Source organism: Furipterus horrens, unplaced genomic scaffold, assembly GCF_987537825.1.
Source record: "Furipterus horrens unplaced genomic scaffold, mFurHor1.1.pri manual_scaffold_13, whole genome shotgun sequence".
Taxonomy (NCBI): domain Eukaryota; kingdom Metazoa; phylum Chordata; class Mammalia; order Chiroptera; family Furipteridae; genus Furipterus; species Furipterus horrens.
The window spans coordinates 35,219,089-35,238,264 of record NW_028327183.1 but is presented as its reverse complement, the minus strand read 5'-3'; the positions used below and the strand labels follow the sequence as shown (position 1 = coordinate 35,238,264).

General features: G+C 43.2%; 2 protein-coding genes and 1 pseudogene across 4 annotated transcripts in view; all 3 read right to left on the bottom strand.

The window, feature by feature from the left end:
- Nucleotides 1-8,138, bottom strand: part of LOC149994475 (leucine-rich repeat-containing protein 37A3-like) — a 39,981-nt gene extending 31,843 nt beyond the window's left edge. The window contains exons 1-4 of the mRNA XM_090259067.1: nt 7,443-8,138; nt 6,145-7,343; nt 3,751-3,822; nt 129-200 (exon numbers count right to left, since the gene is read on the bottom strand). Of these exons, the coding sequence (XP_090115193.1) occupies nt 129-200; nt 3,751-3,822; nt 6,145-7,343; nt 7,443-8,138 (2,039 nt within the window). The remainder of the gene's footprint in view (nt 1-128; nt 201-3,750; nt 3,823-6,144; nt 7,344-7,442) is intronic.
- Nucleotides 1-19,176, bottom strand: part of WTIP (WT1 interacting protein) — a 251,559-nt gene that overhangs the window by 69,592 nt on the left and 162,791 nt on the right. The gene's annotated exons all lie outside the window — the stretch shown is intronic.
- Nucleotides 15,372-19,159, bottom strand: LOC149994474 (nonsense-mediated mRNA decay factor SMG8-like; annotated as a pseudogene).

Here is a 19,176-nt window from a genome sequence, read left to right as displayed (position 1 = left end):
TATCCACACTTACAGAATTTGTAGCATTTTATTGGTGAGAGAAATTATAGAGATTATCTAATTTGAACCCCTTATGTATTTTATAGATAATATAACTAAAAAATTATAAATAAATACGATTAACTTACAAATACTTGAGGAATGAAAGACCTTCAAATGAATCTCTATGCAATTCTTTTAAGTTATTGTCACTGAGGATTCTGAAAAATAAAAAGGTTATTTCTGGATCAAAATGCAAAATAACTACAATTATTTACTACACAGAAATATATATGGAGAAACCTGGACAGAAAACAGAAACAAACATAAGAGTTTATAGCCAATGATACAGAGTTCACGGAGGAAGCACAAGAGGACTTCAGGATAGCATCATTAATATCTTCAGAGAGCTGTAAGCAGCTAGCACATCCACTGAAAAGAATGAACTCAGCCTTATACAAATGAAGTGTTGTCATTCATAAAAATAATGCTCAGTATATGAGCAGCAGAAATGACAGTTGAATAAATTAGGAAACTGAGCGATCTGGCCAATGAATTCTCCATAATGAAAAAGGATGGGAACGGGAATGATCCACAGACAAGTCTGACACCTGGTCTGCCCAAGGAATGTTAAGGCCTTTGCTTTATCTAGTCTCTCAGTAATGACGAAGGACATGCTTGGGGTAGGGGTGGGCAGTGAGGGGAGTTTCACTCATTTCCTACATGTGAGGAGCAGAAAGGCACAGAGCCAGTGTCTCCAAGAACGGAGCGAGGGAGTGGTGGAGAGTCAGCACGGAAGCAGCTCTGCAAAACATCAATGTTAGTGTCTCTTGCAGGAGATTCCCCCCTCCATGCACATAACATTAGGTGGTGCCCCCTTCAGGAGCCTTGGGGATTGGAGAACGTGCTGTGTTGCCTTGTGAAACTATTTCCATCAAGTTCAGCATTTGAAACACTCTGCTTTCCCTCAATGCCTGTTGGCCACATATTTTTATTAACCGCATCTCGTTGCATGATTCTACCCCAAAGCTTAATTCTTTACTCATCGCATACGGAAAAATATTACGGCCCAGAAACTCAACCACTGAAATCAGGGACGGGTCTCAGTTATAAGGTAGTTCAGATGACACAGAATATAGTTACATTTTTTTTTTTAAAGAACATGAAAATAAAAACGCAAAGACTTTAATTCCCACAAACAAGTCTTGGAGTCCTAAGAAGACATCAAAGACCCTGGCCTCAACTTGAAATTCACCACATTGTAAGGCACAGCAGTGATGGTCAGAATGTGTACGCAGGGGGAATGGTCAGGGCTGATGCTCTGATTCATTGTTTTCTCACCTCCCTTAGGTAACACTCATATTTCCATAGAAATGGTCCAAAAAGAAAAAGAAAAAAAAAAAAAACCCCGCAAGGTCAAACAATGTTTATAGTAAACCTTTTCATAAATATAAAACGTTGGAAAAAATTATACCTCCCCAAATCATCACTTAAAACTGTATGCATATTTTCAAATCATGTATTTGTTGCAGATGTCATTTGCGTCACTACTTGGAAGTTATAACAGTTATTAGATCTACCACTATAGCTCGTTTCTTAGTATGTTAAGAGAAGCAGATTTATTACTATATCAATTAAAAAATATTTGAAAACTTCTTTTAGTAAGTTTTCCTTTATTTTCTTATATATTTTTTAAAATTTATTTTTTATTGTTTTTCTATTTCATTTAAAAACATAGTCCCCAAGAACAGAGGCTTCTGCCGATCACCAAAGAGACTAATGGAAAAAAACAAAAAGGTGAAGAAATCCTGCTCTCGGGGGTCTGTTGACCCTAAGTTAGAGACCTCTCCCTCATAAGGTAGAAATCCCAAGTTGACTTAGAAATCTTCAACATTTACCAGATTCATGTTGTTGTGTATAAGATCCCAAATACATGTTATTAAAAATATTAGTGTTTAATTTCCAACTTAAAAAATGTGTAATGTAAATTTCTCATGGCTCAAAATTCCATAGGTATATAGTTAGACAATCCAAAAATTTTTTCCTACACCATCTTTCAGAGTACCCCTTTCTCTCTACTTCTTAAAGAAAACTAATCTTATTTATTTCTTGTGCTAAATGACTTTCATTTTTCTTACAAGTTTGGAAAATAAAATTTCCAAGTCAGATCCTATCATGGAAAATATAAACTATATATAGTTTCAAAGAAATTCATAAATTAAAAAAAGAACACCGGCCTGGTTCTAGCATTTTTCTGTACCAATGAGATATCTTAGAGGGTGCTCATAAACCCTATTTTTAGATCACTGTGGCTATTTTGTCTCTTATTAACTCAGAGGTCATTTATGACATCTATTCAAGTTGAACTAATAATACGACACACAAACTGTCATGAAAAATGCCAGTTAATTACTTTGAATGTAAATATTTTTTCCAAACTACTTGTGTACCTAAACTGACTTTTCTACAAATTGATTTTAAAAAGATAAAAGAAAAATAGGCAATAAAGAACAGGGCAAAGTCAGAGAAGAAATATAACTGTTCAATATTTAAAGATTTCTTACAATTGTTGTTCTATTACAATTGTCCCCATTTTCCCCCCACTGCTCTCCCCGGGCCTGCCCACCCCCAGCCTCTCCCACAGTCAGTCCCTCCCTGGTGTCCATGTCCATGGCTCATTTACACTAGTATCTTGACTAGACCCTCCCCTTTTTTCCCCTCTTTTCCCCCTCTTCCCTCTCCTCTGATCACTGTCAGCCTGTTCCCTGTTTCCATGTCTCTGGTTCTACTTTGCTCATTTGTTTGTTTTGTCATTAGATTCCAGTATGAAGTGAGATAATATAGTATTTTTCTTTCACCACCTGGCTTATTTCACTAAGCATAATACTCTCCAGTTAAATTTACAAGTAACCAGAAAAATTCAAATTCAGATGGGACCCCTTTTATTCACTCATTGCATCAGCCAAAAAATGGAGACTATCAGTGCTGGAAATGCATGCTGTCGTGGCCTACTACTGACTGGAGCATACGTTGGCACAACGTCTTTGAGGGCAGTTAAAATATTATATCAGTATACTCTCCACCCCAACAATTCCATTTCTAAATATCTATTCTGCAGAAAACCTGTCCATATTCACAAAATGCATGTGTAAGAATGTTCGTTTCAGCAATACATGCAACAGGAAAATGACATAATCTAAACATCCATGAATAGGGGGATTTTTAAACTGTAACACACCCATACTATAGAATATTATGCAGAAGTTTAAATGAGTTGGTTAACCATCAAGGAAACAAATCTAAGACACAGCAAGGGGTGGAAGGACCAAGTTGTTACCATTTATGTAACAAAAAAAGAAAATCTCACAACATGCCTATTGTGCTATCAGTATGTAGGCAAACGCCTGGGAAAGGTCTGCAAGGGTGTATAGTCAACAGCTCAGAACAGCCTTACCTTCAGGGTGGGGGATGAGGGCAGAAGCGAAGTTTTCACTGTACCTGTACTTCATTTTTATATACTGAGAATATAATCATGTATTACTTGTTATAGTGAAAAATAAGGTTAAATTGACTCACTTTAAAGAGGGCCTTCCAATTTAATTTTTAAAATAAACACAGAATTGGATCAATAGAGGTTGATTTGGGATACAGAGGTGAATATCTTTTCTCAGAGCTACTGATCTCAAAATTCAGGACCAAGAAGGATCTTACAATGCAGTCAGGTTTGTTTGTTGGTTTGTTTGTATTCATTTTTGGAGAGAATATACTCACAGTTTCTCAGTTGTATGGAAGGACGTCCATGAATCCTTATCAAGGTGAGAAATATAGTTGCCTTTTAAATTTCTGCAAAGAAACACAGTTAATATCTTTAAATAGGCAGCAAAAGAATGAAGAGAGTAAAACAATCATGGCAACCTTACGGGGATTAATCAAATGCAGAAAATACCAGCTTTCTAATTCCCACAGCTGTCAGCCTTCCCAGTCTGCACAAATTAATAAAGACGTAATGTAGAGCCCCTGGCACAAACCATGAGGCATCTCCTCAGAACCTGAACTTCTTATCTTGGTTAGGTAATGCCAGTTAATTACTTTGAATGCATTTTCTCCAAAGCCACTTGTGTCTAAAATGACTTCTTGTACAAACCAATGCAAAAATAATAATTCAACTGAAAAATGGCAAAAATTATCATTATCAGCAAATTAACATAAAGAAACCTTGTGCCAGGCCACAGCAAAACTTTGGGTCGGTGCCCTCTGTGGGAATCCTTCCAGGTGTTAGAAGGCTAAGGGCAATTAGAAATGAGAAGGACTGATATGGAAAGATCTCATAGACATATGTGACAGGGAAAAGCACAAATCACTGAGCAAGGAGTAAGGTATCACCTCTTTGGGGGAAAATTGAAAAACAAAAGAGAAGAAAAAAAGAGAGAGGTTGGAAGACTAGACCACACGCCAAAATGGTAACAGGAGTGGTGGAAAGTGCTGCGTGGGATTTTCACATTTATCCTGTGTGTTTCTGTGACATTAACACCAACACCAGCAACGCAGGGGGGCTGCGCCCATGAATTACAAGTGTTTAAGAGAAGCTGTGAAATTCCCAAGGTTCAGTCTCAACCACTAACTCCATGGGTGACTTTGAATCTTCACCTTTAGCTCTGTCCTCGTCCCTCAGCGACAACTTACCTGTCCAGTTTATATGCGCCTTTCCCAGGAAGGTGAGAAAAGTCAAACAGGTCCCTGTCTGTCCCTCTGCACAGTGGACACTTCCACCCAACCAGAACACTTCTGGTCGCTTTTGGCTCCCCAATAAAAAAAATGCCCAGTCTGAGCTCATCTCCTTCAAACTGGTTCTCCTCTCCAGCTGCTCTTTGTCCACCTCGTGCACCACTGTGGTCCTCCTCATCACCCAGGACAGAAACTTTACAGAGTCGTATTTGATTTTTATCTTTCCTGTACACCCCATTCCCCCACTCCAGCCAGTTACTACAGCCTGTCAGCTTTTCCTTTACACTGTTCCCAGGGTGTTCTTTCTCCTCCTATCACAATCACTCTTCTCGCTTTCCTGCTAGATTTTGCTCAAGTATTTTATTGGTCTCCCTGAATCAAGCTTTCCTCTTGAGATCGCTCTACATATGGAATCAAAATTAATCCTGTCTCTCTCACTTGAAAACATTCAGGGGCTCTCCCCAGTCTCAGTGCAACTTCCAAACTCCTAGAGCCAAAGTTTTTCATAATCATATTTTTCACCGCTTCCTAAACCAATTCTTGACAGCCCAGACTAGCCTAATGAGTCCTGATCATTCCTGCCACCATGCCGTTGCCAAGACTGTACTCACTATGTTTCCTCTATGTAATAAACCACAGGTACCTTTAGGTTCCAGTTAAAGTTATAGCTTAGCCATGCAGCCTTCCGACTTCCACAGCCCAGTGACTACAGACTCTGCTGAATTATAGTACCTTTGGTCTGTATATTTTTCAGTACTCAATTATATATCATCTCCCTTTTTAGTCACATTCCCTTTCTTCCCACCTGTCATTGTCATGTTTCATAGACAATGTCATACTTCTGAGGCTCCCACAGTACTTAGCCCTGGTTGGACACAAAATGGGTGATATATTTAGAAAGCCAGGTGGCAAATATGAGTTATGGGTATAACTGCATATATGTTAGGCACTGATATAAGTACTTTACACATATGAACTCATTTAAATATCACAACAATCCTATGAAATGGTAACTATCATAACCTTTACTCCTTTACTTTGCAGATGATGAAATTGAGTCCAAAAACTAATATATGGCATAACTGCATTCAAACCCGGGCACTCTGGCTCTAGAATCCCTTCTTTTAACCACTTTGTTGTATCACCACCAATGAGATGCAGAGAGGGCCACGAAGCTGTAAAGAAGGTGGCACAAAAGTGGGAGGAGAGTAGAGGGTTAAGGAATAAAGTGATGGGGTAAAGAAAAATCAGTAAGGAAAAATACGTAGGAGGGAACAATAGTAGAAGGAGAATGAAGATAAGGAATAGATGACAAACAAAATATAAAAACAGAAAGTCAGTGTGGGTCTGAGGAGCTGAGGAAGGCCCAGGAAGACCAGGAGGAGAAGGCTGGCAGGTCAGGCAGGTTGCGGAGAACAAAGGAAGAAAGGCACTTCTTACAGGACGGTGAAGGCGTCGTTGTACGAGTTGGGGTCTGGCACGGGCACTCTGTGGAGCTTCTGCGTTGGGCTGAGACCAGAACAAGACAGCGTTTTGTTCCTGCAGGTACAGAGCTCACACACGTGTGTGATGGCATTCTGTTCGGGCATTGGAGGCCCGGCCGCAGACGACACTGGGTGGTGAGCTCTGGGAGACTGCTGGTCCGAAGAGTGATCTGTTAGCTCAGACCAGGTTAGCTGCTGAGGCTGAACAGTCTCTGGCTGTGAAAGTGTTGCCTCAGGGTGTTTCGCAGGAGCCGTGGCCTGCCGGAGAGGTGTTGGACGTTCAGCCTTTGCAGTGGCTTCTGGCTTTACCGTGAGCTGGGGCTGAAGAGTCTCCGGATGTGGTAGCGTCTCCTCAGGGTGTTTCGGAGGAGCTGCGGCCTGCTGCAGGGGTGTCGGACGCTCAGCCTCCACAGTAGCAGCTGGCGTTACGGTGAGCTCCAGGTCCAAGTGTTGACCTGACACCTCAGGCCAGGGTGGCTGCTGGGGCCGAACAGTCTCCGGATGTGGTAGCATCTCCTCAGGGTGTTTCAGGGGAGCCGTGGCCTGCTGCAGCGGTGTCGGACGCTCAGCCTCCACAGTAGCGGCTGGTGTTATGGTGAGCTCCAGGTCCAAGTGTTGACCTGACACCTCAGGCCAGGGTGGCTGCTGGGGCCGAACAGTCTCCGGATGTGGTAGCATCTCCTCAGGGTGTTTCAGGGGAGCCGTGGCCTGCTGCAGCGGTGTCGGACGCTCAGCCTCCACAGTAGCGGCTGGTGTTATGGTGAGCTCCAGGTCCAAGTGTTGATCTGACACCTCAGGCCGGGGTGGACGCTGAGGCCGAAGAGTCTCCGGATGTGGTAGTGTCTCCTCAGGGTGTTTCAGGGGAGCCGTGGCCTGCTGCAGCGGTGTCGGACGCTCAGCCTCCACAGTAGCGGCTGGTGTTACGGTGAGCTCCAGGTCCAAGTGTTGACCTGTTACCTCAGGCCGGGGTGGACGCTGAGGCCGAAGAGTCTCCGGATGTGGTAGCGTCGCCTCAGGGTGTTTCAGAGGAGCCGTGGCCTGCTGCAGCGGTGTCGGACGCTCAGCCTCCACAGTAGTGGCTGGCGTTACGGTGAGCTCCAGGTCCAAGTGTTGACCTGACACCTCAGGCCAGGGTGGCTGCTGGGGCCTAACAGTCTCCGGATGTGGTAGCGTCGCCTCAGGGTGTTTCGGAGGAGCTGCGGCCTGCTGCAGGGGTGTCGGACGCTCAGCCTCCACAGTAGCGGCTGGTGTTACGGTGAGCTCCAGGTCCAAGTGTTGACCTGACACCTCAGGCCAGGGTGGCTGCTGGGGCCTAACAGTCTCCGGATGTGGTAGCATCGCCTCAGGGTGTTTCGGAGGAGCTGCAGTCTGCTGCGGGGCTGTAGCATCAACCTCCCACATATACTGGGATGAAGATGGTTTCAGCATTTCAATGGGCTTTGGAGGGGTCTCCTCCTTGCTTGCTGGTTCAACCACCTCTGCAGATTTTGCTAGATAAGCTGAGATCGCCTTCACAATTGCCAATAATTTCATTTCTTTAGGGGGCTGTGGTGGTATCACACCTGGCAACACTGGATTCTCAGCTTCACCTGAGCCCGTAGGTGAGACTGTCACCTTAACATGTTTATTAGCCTTGGGAGGCTGAACTGGAGACTTCTGCAGGCCCGTGGAAGGTTTGGCACCATCCCGTGGGTCAACAGGCCATTGGAGCAGAGCTGAGCTCTCTTGCTCCGTCGTCCCTTCAGGAGGCTCTCCCGTCTCAGGGGCTTCTGGTTCCTGCGCTGGGATCTGCAGGGTTGGAGATGGTCGCATTTCCTCAGGGTACACAGAGTTGGGCATGACAGGGTCCAGATCCAACTTCCTATCAGGAATTGGAGCTGCCTGGACCAGCAGCCACAACAGCTGCCATGGGAAAATGACCCACGGGGCCCAGAGGTGCAGCCCGGACATGCTGGCAGAGGTCCTGGCTACACAACTAGCGGCCCAGGGGAGCCGGGGCACAGCAAGCGACCCGGGATGGGGGGTTGGGGGCACAGTGAGCGACCCGGCGGAGCCGGGGCACAGTGAGTGATATGGGGCTGTCGGGGAACGCTATACAAAACAGGGAAATGAAGCACAGCGATGAGACCCAGACAACTGAGGTGCGGGCACACCCAGTGAGCGGGAGCCTACAACTGGCCGCAGTGTCACAATTGGCAGCTGTGTCACAATTGGCAGGTGTGTCACAGCTGGCAGCCGTGTCATGCACGTGGCCCTTAGCAACAAAGCACCCTTCATCCACCTCAGGTTCCAACCCTTATTTAGGCAACTGTATTAGTCTCGGGTGAGAGTACTGCAGGATAGCGAGCCTTTCTCCCAGAATCCCCGGGGACCAAGGCGTCCTTTTCCCTGCAGAGGGGACAGCTCCCTCCTGACGGGCCTCCTCTCCCCCCTCAGTGAGGCAGAACTGGGCTGCACACCTGGGTGGCCCCGGACTCCAGCAGCCCAGGGGCGGTGGGATGCGGGTGTTAAAGAAGGTGGGAAGTTGCGGGGGCAGGGGTGCCTGCTGCAGAGCTTCCCAAGGGAGCTGCAGGGCCTGGCAATCCAGGACATTCCCAAGTGCTGGTCAGGCTCCTGCAACCTGAACTCCTTAAAGCTGAAATCTGAGTGACATTCGTCCACCCTTTGGCCACACTGCTCTCAAAAAAGTAGCTGACCTACAAACTAAACACCAGTGTGGGTGGCCGGGAGGGGGACATACTTTATAGTTCTAAAATGTTGCCATTTGCTGGGAATTCTCAGAATCCATGTCTGATTCTTCACTGGCCACTCTGTTAGGTGGGGGCTACCACTGACTCAGGGATGACTCCAAAGTTTCTCTAGATGGGGTCTGAGAGTGAGCAATTCACTCTGGGAAATAGGGTCTGAAACCCAGAAAACAATGCTTTACAATGGTTGGGAAACGGTGCCCCTCCCACATGGCTCAGCACAGCCATTAATCTAGAAAAGCAATGACGGCCCTTTCAGAGGTCTGCCCTGTGCGCACACGTGGAGAAGACTCTCAGGTGCGAAAGCTGGCCCATTAAACCGTTTTCTTTTTCTTCAGACACTATAACTAGCACCCAATTTGCTTCCCTCACAGCCCTTTTTATATTCTATTTTATAAATTACTGTCTGGCACAACCTCTGGCCCATAAACTCCAAGAGAGAAGGGGCTGCATCTTATTCCCAGTGTCTAGTACACAGTACTGGTTTCCAAATCAAACTGATTCCAGGATTGGCCTCATGCAGCGATGACTCTCTTGCTAGAATTAGGTTTCTGAAAATTTAGCATCAGTATGGAATCCCTTCCTCACATAATTCAAAGGAAGACAGGCTTCTTCAAGCCCAGGACAACACCAGAGCTTTTGTTTCTGTAGCCATCAGAGGCTCCAAATTCAAAATTCCACAGAAGTATTCTCAGCAGGCTCACACAAGTGAAATGCAACAACTATTCTATTTCAACTATGAGTTAATTTTTCTTTAATTAGCGAATGCTTGATTTCAAGGTGCTGTCAGTACTTTACTAAATACCTATTCTAAATAGGTTTTCTAGACCAGCCTTCTCAAGGTACTGGCAACGTATGTCATAAAACCTATAGGCTGAAATAACTTTGAATTTTAACAAGAAAAATAAATAAAAGCCTTAGTCAGTCAAGTACCTCTAGCTTATGCAAAGCAAGATGATTTTGATTTTGTATTAACAAGGTGGCAGCCATACATACAGTAATGTCATCGGAGTACTTTACATACACATTTAAATTTTTCTCCAAAAAAGGAAAACACTTCATCTCCAGTGAATAAGCCTTTTTAAATCTATAATTTTAGAAAATTAAGCTAGTCGTTGGCAGCCGTCCGTCTTGAGAGACGATGGTGTAGCTTCCCAAGAGTCTATCTGCACCGCCGAGAATGGCTGTGCAGTCCGACTCGGGAGTGACATGGTATCTGTCTCCTCCCGTGTTGAATCGACATCTTGTGATGACGCTGAAGCTACAGAGCCTGGGCAGGGTAATATGGAGGGTCCGCTGTTGCCCATGCAGCAGACCCCCCCTCTCTTCGCAGCTGAAGGGTCCAAGGGAAAGACGGAGTCGATACAGCTTGGGTTCAGGTGCGCCGCAGGAGTTGCCGGTGTTGACTACAACGTCAAACCGCCTTAGGGACTCCGGCTCCGGATTTTCTGTCGGGGTTTACTCCCTTAGCCTTCCCCCTGAAGAGGTATGCCGCAAGGCAGCGGAGGTTTTTTGGAGTCAGAGTTTTCCTTCTCTGATGTACCCTGACTGGAAGATCGAACCAGCGACACTTAGCTCGCAGGCCGACGCTCAATCCACTGAGCTAAACCAGCCAGGGCAAAATTAAGCTAGTAACATCAGCCAATGTCTCTGCACCATCAACAGCTATATTAGCTGCAAAGTACTCCATAGATGACTAGAGGAATGAGTTATTTCTTATACTAGGAATTTACTATGTTAGTACTTAAACCATCATTCTAGTCTACAGAATAAATATAAAGTACCAAGAAAGTATATTAGTCTTTTAGCCTTGACACTACGCAGGAATCCAATCCACCAATCACATTTGTTTATGTGCTTTTGGAGTATCTTAAACCAGCCCTAGAATGTTTTACTTACAAAGCGTACACACATACACACATTTACCTGACAGCCTTCTTCCCAGCCTTTATTGTCTGGAAGTACATGTCACAAAAAAACAAAAACAAAAAACTAATGAAACTGGTGTTTAGCTTAGACAACTCACTCTCATGCACTGTTACTCAACTTGGCAAGTGGACATATTCTAAAAGTTGAGAACACGAAGTGTATTATCTTTTTATCTTAATCTTGAGGAATACTGTGTCTCACAAAGGTAGGCATCCAACAAGTTAACACCACATCCAATGAACAAAAATGCCTGGCAAGCAACATGAAATAGCAACTCAAAGCATACTAAGTCTGCTACTCAAAACATTCACAGGTCAAATTGCCTATAAAATCTAATTAGATAAAGTTTTAGTTTCCCAAATCCAAAATATTTAGAATTGTGGCACTCACAGAAGAATGGTCAAAACTTCATCTGTTACAAGTTATCACCTACTAACAATCATTTATCCAACCAGTCTTTGATGAGCACCTGCTACTGCTACACGCAAAACATTTTGCTAAAAATGTAGGGGACATAAATTAACATAAGGATGTAGAACCCTTAATTTCATATAAAGATAGGACAAGGTATATACAAGGTAGACTGAATGTCGTTAAGAAAAATAAGATGCCATGTGTGCCTTTTAAAGTAAACCCAACCACAAATTGTAATCTCAGTATATGCACAGCTAACAGTCCTAAATATTATTTGCTAGGCCTTCAAAGGGAAGTGAATGTTAGCTTCACACTCATGATCTCATCTAACCCTAATTACTTGCCAAAAGAAATAATACTATTGCGTTGGGTGGTCAGGTTTCAACATATGAATTTGAGGGAGAGGGACACAAACATTGGACCGTAACATTTCAATTTTGGACTTCTATACACCCAAACTGTGAGAGAATAAATTTCTGTTGTTTAAGCCAAGTTTATGGTATTTTGTTACAGCAGTTTGAGGAAACTAATAGACTCCAACTACCCCTCAGGAATGGTTTTGAACTCCAGTGATTAGTGCGTATGAGAAATCTTCTCTCATCTCTTGATTAATAAAAAGTTAGCTCACACATCCAGCCAAGATGGAGGCATAGGTAGACACGCTTCACCTCCTTGCACAACCATAAGAAGGATCACAACTAACCTCAAAACAAAGAACAACCAGAACTGCCAGAAAATCAAACTGTATGGAGGTCTAACAACTAAGAATTTAAAGAATAAATACTCATCCAGCTGGGTAGGAGCGGCAGAAATGGGGAGCTGGGGTGAGAGGACACGGTGTGGCAGTGGCAAGGCAGCGGGAAGGCAGTGGTGGTGGCTGGTAGAAGGGGTGGTCCCACACTCACATGTGGTGGATAGAAGCTGGGATGGACACCTGGGGAGTGATCCCAGCCCCAGGCCAGACCCTGAAGCCCAGGTTCGCAGCACTGGGAAAATAAAGCCTCATAGCTTCTGGCTGTGGAAACCAGTGGGTTTGGGGGTGCGCGGGAGAAGAAACCACCCACCTCTGTCTGTTCAGAGGGCCGCCACAGTCCTAGAAAGTACTCAGACCCACCTGCTCAGGGAACCACCACCAGGGCAACAGCTAGAGGGGCACCAGTCATATATGGAACGTGAGTGAAGTGACTGGAAACAGGACAAGTGCTGAGCAAGTAGCATTGTTCCATCTCAAACCCCTCCCCAACATACAACACCACAAAGCAGTGGAACAGGTTGCCCCACCGTGGTGAACACCTAACGCTCTGCCCTTCACAACGTAACAGGTACTCCAAGACAGGGCATTAAAGCAGCTCTACCTAATACACAGAAAAAAACACAGGGAGGCTGCCAAATTGAGTAAACAAAGAAATATGGCCCAAATGAAAGAACAGAGCAAAACTCCAGGCAAAGAACAAAAGAAAAAAAGATAGCCAACCTATCAGAAGCAGAATTCAAAACACTGGTGATAAGGATGCTCAGAGAATTCATTGAGCATGGCAAATAAATAAGGAAAGAAATGAAGGCTACACTAAGTGAAATAAAGAAAAATCTACAGTGAAGGGAAGGAAACCAGGGTTCAAATCAACGATTTGGAATGTAAGGGAGAAATAAACAGCCAATAGAGAGTCCCAAACAAGTTGGACCCAAAGAGGACCACACCAAGACACATCATAATTAAAATGCCAAAGGTGAAAGATAAAGAGAGAATCTTAAAAGCAGCAAAAGAGAAGATGAGAGTTCCCTGCAAAGGAGTTCCCATAAGACTATCAGCTGATTTCTCAAAAGAAACTTTGCAGGCAAGAAGGGACTGGCAAGAAGTATTCAAAGTGATGAAAAGCAAGGGCCTACAATCAAGATTCCTCTATCCAGCAAAGCTATCATTTAGAATGAAGAGCAGATAAAGTGCTTCCCAGACAAGGTAAAGTTAAAGGAGTTCATCATCACCAAGCCCTTATTATATAAAATGTTAAAGGGACTTATTTAAGAAAAAGATCAAAACTATGAACGGTAAAATGACAACAAACTCACAACTATCAACAACTGAATCTAAAAAGAGAAAAACAAAAACAAACTAAGCAAACAACCAGAACATGAATAGAATCATAGATACGTGGTTCATATGGAGGGTTATCAGCAGGGAGGGGGAAGAGGGAGAATGGGGGAAAAGGTGCAGCGATTAAGAAGAATAATTGGTAGATACAAAATAGACAGTGGGATGTTAAGAATATTAAAAGAAATGGAGAAGCCGAAGAACATAAGTGCATGACCTATGGACATGCACTAAGGAGGGTGATTGCTTGAGAGAAGGGGTGTACCAGGTGGAGGGAGGCAAAGGGAAAAAATTGGGACAACTCTAATAGCATAATTAAAATTGCTTTGAAATAATAATAAACGACTGAGGAACTTAAAAGAAAGTTAACTGAAAATGATATATACTTTGGAACTTTTCTTAATCTTTAGCAGATGAAGGAATTACTTACTACCTTTACAAATCAGCCAGATCACACAATTAACTCACAGTCTGGGGCTGGCAGAACAGAATCTGCATATTTTGAACCATGCCCCCAGGGAGTTGTGCTATTGGTAGGTGATCCCCAAACCACCAGAGAGGAGGAACTTGAAGAGCCCCAGATGAGGTCAGTTAATTTTAAAACATAAATAAAATTTATTACATATCACATACCACGAATGCAAAAATGATGCAATTAATCAAATCAATTATTTTCTAGGGATCTGTTAGGCAGGATAGCCAATCAAGGCAGGGAGTGGGAGGGAGACATGTCTCACCCACTAACTCCGCAGTCCCGAGTCTGGTCCAGTAAGATTGCCAGGTGTTCCGAAAATCTCAAGGAAAAAAACATGAGAGCGCAGGAGGGGAGCCCTTGAAATTCTTTCTGTATCGTTCCCACTATCTGGAAAAGGCTTTTAAACTGTATATTAATCCCAAGGTCTGAAGATGGGACGAGGAGGGGAAACCTAGAAACTGGCTACGAGCAGAAAACCCCTAAAACCCCGACAGGCAGTACACTCAGACTAGCTGGGTGCCCGCTTGCAGTTTTGTGCTCAAGTGTATTTCATAAATGAACTTGCTATCCACTACACACGTTGTCTCTCGCCTGAATTCTTGAGAGTGAGACAAGAACAGAGGAGGGGGACCCCCCCCAACTATATTCCCTATACTGTACTTTATAACACCATGACTATTTTTATAACTGCCAATTTGCACTTTTTAAAAAATTATTTATTTATTAATTGATTGATTGATTTTTAGGGAGAGGGGAAGAGAGGGAAGAAAGAGAGAGAAACATCACTGTGTGGTTGCCTCTCATGCACCCCCAACTGTGCACCTGGCCTGCAACCCAGGCATGTGCCCTGACTGCGAATCAAACTGACCACCCTTTGGTTCACAGGCTGGCACTCAATCCACTGAGCCACACCAGCCAGAGCTAATTTGCACTTATTAATCAAAACTTACATAACTGCTTTAAACTATTAGTAAGACATATTATGCGAATGTTATATTTCATATATATTAAGACTAAAATCTCCAATTTTATTTGCCCAGCATTTCAGAATCAATGTGTTTAGGAAAATATAAACAATTACACTAAAACTTTGGTATGTTAACTCATTTTGCACATTTATCTAATCGGTGATATATCAGTGTTACCAGGTTGATGCTCGTGAAAGTTATCCTAGATTAATAAGATCTGTATCACTTAAAAATTGTTTCACAGTATTGGAATTTTTAAAGAACAAAGTGTGTAATATTTTGGATTGAAAAGATTTAACTCAGATAGCACTCATTTAAAATAAGGTATTTCAGCAGTCCAAGAATAAAATGGTAAAAAAATAAAAAAGAAGAAGAATCTAACTCAGGTAACAAAACTGTAAACCAAACAACAGGGCTTGTTTCAAGATAATTTCAGGAGCAGCATCTTAAGGAAAATCCCAGTTGAAACATAATTTTAGCAGTAACAAAGTTCTGACTCAACACGATTATGCAACATTTAGTTTTGATAGAAACATGTTTTATTATGGACGGTGAAACAGGCACAAGAGAAAACAGGTACCAACCATATATTTTAAGTCCTTTTCTGGAATGACCAATGTTTATTAGAAAGTTGTAGCCTCATCGACAATAACTATCAATGATATCATGAAACAGTAGAACAATTATTGTCCGAATACTGAGCTTCTGTAACCAAAACCCACTGTGGGTTCAAGAAAACGCTGTATACACATACCAAATCAATAACTCCACATACACCGAAAACAAAAACCAGCTCAAGTCTAGAAATGAACTGGCTGGAACACACTTACTGTGCTACTGCTTTAAGAATCCCTTGTAACTCATTATGTGCACATTTTCCTTCAGGGGCAAACACGGTCCTCTCTCTGTCACGTATGCATAAGGAAATCTCAAAACCCAGAGGCCTTCTGGTGGGAGAGTGATTTCTTGTTTTCCTGGGTAGAATACTGGATGTGGTGGTGGGCCTGGTTGTACCTGAAAAACAGATAATATAATAATTTTTTTCATTTTTCAATAAGAAACACCTGAAAGGTAAACGCCTAAACAATAGGATTGTAGGTAATGGGTACACTCATAATTTTAATCATATCTAATACGTCATTAATGAGGCTCAAATATTATCCTGCTTTTCTACAAATTTTAACTTCAAGTTCTGCCTCAACCAACTGATGTGAATTGATGGCATGAACTGATTAACACACAATTTATTTTTCGAGAAAAAGAATATTAGGTATAAAAAGTATTTAAAATTAAGGCCTGCTTAATTAATTACTTTGCTATTATCCTGTACTTTTTAAAAATAATCAAAACAAGCATCAGGCCCCGGCCAGGTGGCTCAGTCAGTGTTGTCCCAATACGCCAAGGTTGCGGGCTTGACCTCCGGTCAGGACACACAAGAAGCAAACAATTAATACACCAACAAGTGGAACAACAAATCAGTGTTCCTCCTCCTCTAAAATCAATAAATAAAATTAAGAAAAAAAAAATAACCCAAACACTAGCAACAGTATTTTTGTTGCTGAAGACAGAAAGGACCAATTTCCTACCTGAGGCATTAGTATGATCTGCAAAGGAGCATGAGGGACCACAACAAAAAGCCCCATAAGTTGAGCATAACATGGTTTTACCCTCCGCCCTGAGACAATGACAGCATATATAAGGGCAGATCACCATTCAGGGCTTTTACAGCTGATTCCTTTGGTCCACTTCCTAGTACTTTCGCTACTTTGTCAGGCCCTGAGCACATAAACCTCTGACCTCGACAGTCTTCATATTCAAAGCCAACAGACGCTCGAGCCGTGTCATCTCGCCGACCTCCTCTTCCCATTATAACTGCACTTCTCTTTCCAGAAAAAGCTTTATTTGGAGCATGACGGAGTTGCCTCCAACACCCTAGGCTCGGCTGGAAACTGCTCTGTCCAGCAGAGGCTTCGTGACCATGGTGGGACAAATCTATCCAGGACACTGTATTTTGTCTGGGGGATAAGGGAGGCGGCTGTTCCCTCTAGTGGAGGAAGTGCGAGTTCTCCATTCCCTCATGCTTTTTACTGAGAAGGGTATGCATGGGAGATACAAGGTCAAAATTTATGAATCATCAATAGCTTTTAGGCACTTGGATTACAGTTGACAATAACAGATTACAAGTACCAGTACACAGGGCACAGTGACCAGTCTGTGTCAGGGTCTGTTAAACATCTTGACGCCACACTGGCACTAGGTGCAAGGTTTCATACATTCCTTGCTAGAGATGGTTTATACTTAACTAAGAGACAAGAAAAGCAGAGCAAGTTCTAAAGCATAATAAGCATTCTTTAAATCCAATTCCCACGGAAACCCTCTGAGTGGCTTTCAGTTATGTCTCCTGCGCAGCCTTTTGCTGAGACTTAAAGACAAACTGGGCGGGGGTGGGGGGGGGTAAATCAGGCTGACGGCTGGGGCTACAATTCCCTAAAGCACAAGGAGCGGTTCCCCACAGGAGCAGGCCAAGAATTTGTGTCTAAGTCTCCTTCATCTTCGGCTCTGGTCCTGATGACAATGTCCCAAAGCATAAGAGAGTTCGCTCCTGGAGTGAAGCCCTGTTTGCCTAAACCTGTATGAAAGTTGAAAGACTTAGCAAGGCCTAGTTTAACCAAAAACCGGATTGAGAATTTGGGTAGCAGACCTTTAGGGCAGTTTGAATGAAGCATGTCTGGGAGATACTCAACTGTGGATGCCTGTCGATCAACCGATTGGAGTTTGGTCTCTTCTCAGTTTTTACTTCTCTTTGACCATGAACTTCTGGATTTATTTCCCCCTGCTTATGGATAAACCGGATAGGTATCTAAATTATCTGTGGATTGGCCTAAACTCAAAGCTAAACTCAGGCTTGTGCTCCCTCCTTGGGTCTGAGGTTCTTTTTCTTTAAGTTTGTTAGCTCCTGCATCTGGAGGGACAGAAGATTCATTTTTGGCAGGTGCAGGATCTGGAGTACTTAGTTCAAATATTGGGAAATTGATACAATCCAATTTTCCATAACATTTTTCTTCCAGAAGCTATAAAGGAAGAAGTGGGCGGGGGGAAGGAGGGGTGCTATGAGTTTTTCATTTAAAATAACACAAAAAATTTTTCATTCAAAGAAGATCAACAATTAATGAGTAAGCAAAGAAGTACATGTCAAGAACTTTCCCTTGTTTACATATCACACAGCGGTCACTTTTATTTTTCTAGACATTTTACCTCTGAAAATATGATTTTACTCAATTGGTAGTTAACAGAAAAGAAAAAGAAAAGAAAAAGAAACAAGAAAACAATCCAGCCCACCTGATAAAAGTCAGCTGCCTTGACATCAGAGGGCTCATCGCGAGGTGCTTGTCTCCTCCCGCAGGCACAGGCACCAGTGGGTCGAGCGCGGCCACCGTGACACAGCACAGGAGGGTTCCTTCCAGCCTCTGGTTTTCTCCTGGAAAAAGTAAGTCACTAATAATTTCACACGCACAACGCAGAGTCAAATTTATTTTGCATTCTTTAGCTTCTAACCCCCAAATTTCTCCAAACAATATTTTGGAAATAAGGAAAAAAGAGAACAAACAAACAAACCCAAACACCGAACCTTGACTAAATACACATAAGAGAAACAAGTGACAATACATTAGGCTTCCTAAATAAATTTTATCATTATGGTGACCTTACACTTCATTATATTCATTTTAGTTCAACAGAAACGACAATATGAAAATTTTAGTATGAAATTTCCGGAACTGTCTTCTTTAACTAAGCCCTCAGGGCTCGCTCTCTAAATGCCCTGGTAGTGCTCTCAGGGAAGAGCCTCTGCATTTGTTAGATGTAGTACATCTCTCAGAAAAGGAGAGTACGTTTGATCATGAAGGACTCATGGGACAGCTTTCCGTCAGTCCAAAGCCCTACATGCCAGACAAGTAAGTTGGGAATCAGCAAATATCGGAGTGTTGTTGAGAGAGGAGAAAAATAACCCCAACTTAAACCTGATTGGCCACACAACAAAAGGAGAAAAGGTATGTTTTTAAAGGGCGTTACTTACTCAGAACATTCCATTGTGTGAAACAGAGCAACTGTATTTAGGATGATTCCCTTGATCCCCAGGGGCCCGTTGCCAGGTACTGAAGAAAAACCAAGGCTGGAAGACCCCACTCAGTTACACTCTGCAGATCTTCTGCGATTCCTCCCGTTCATGGTCCCCATCCTGCATGGTCTGCATCCCATGGTCTGCATCTGCTCAGATGCAGAATTGTTACAGAACCCCTGGGCTGCTCCAATTGAAACACAACCCACGGGCTCTTTACTTAGGGGCCCGATTGCCCGCCGCCAGAAT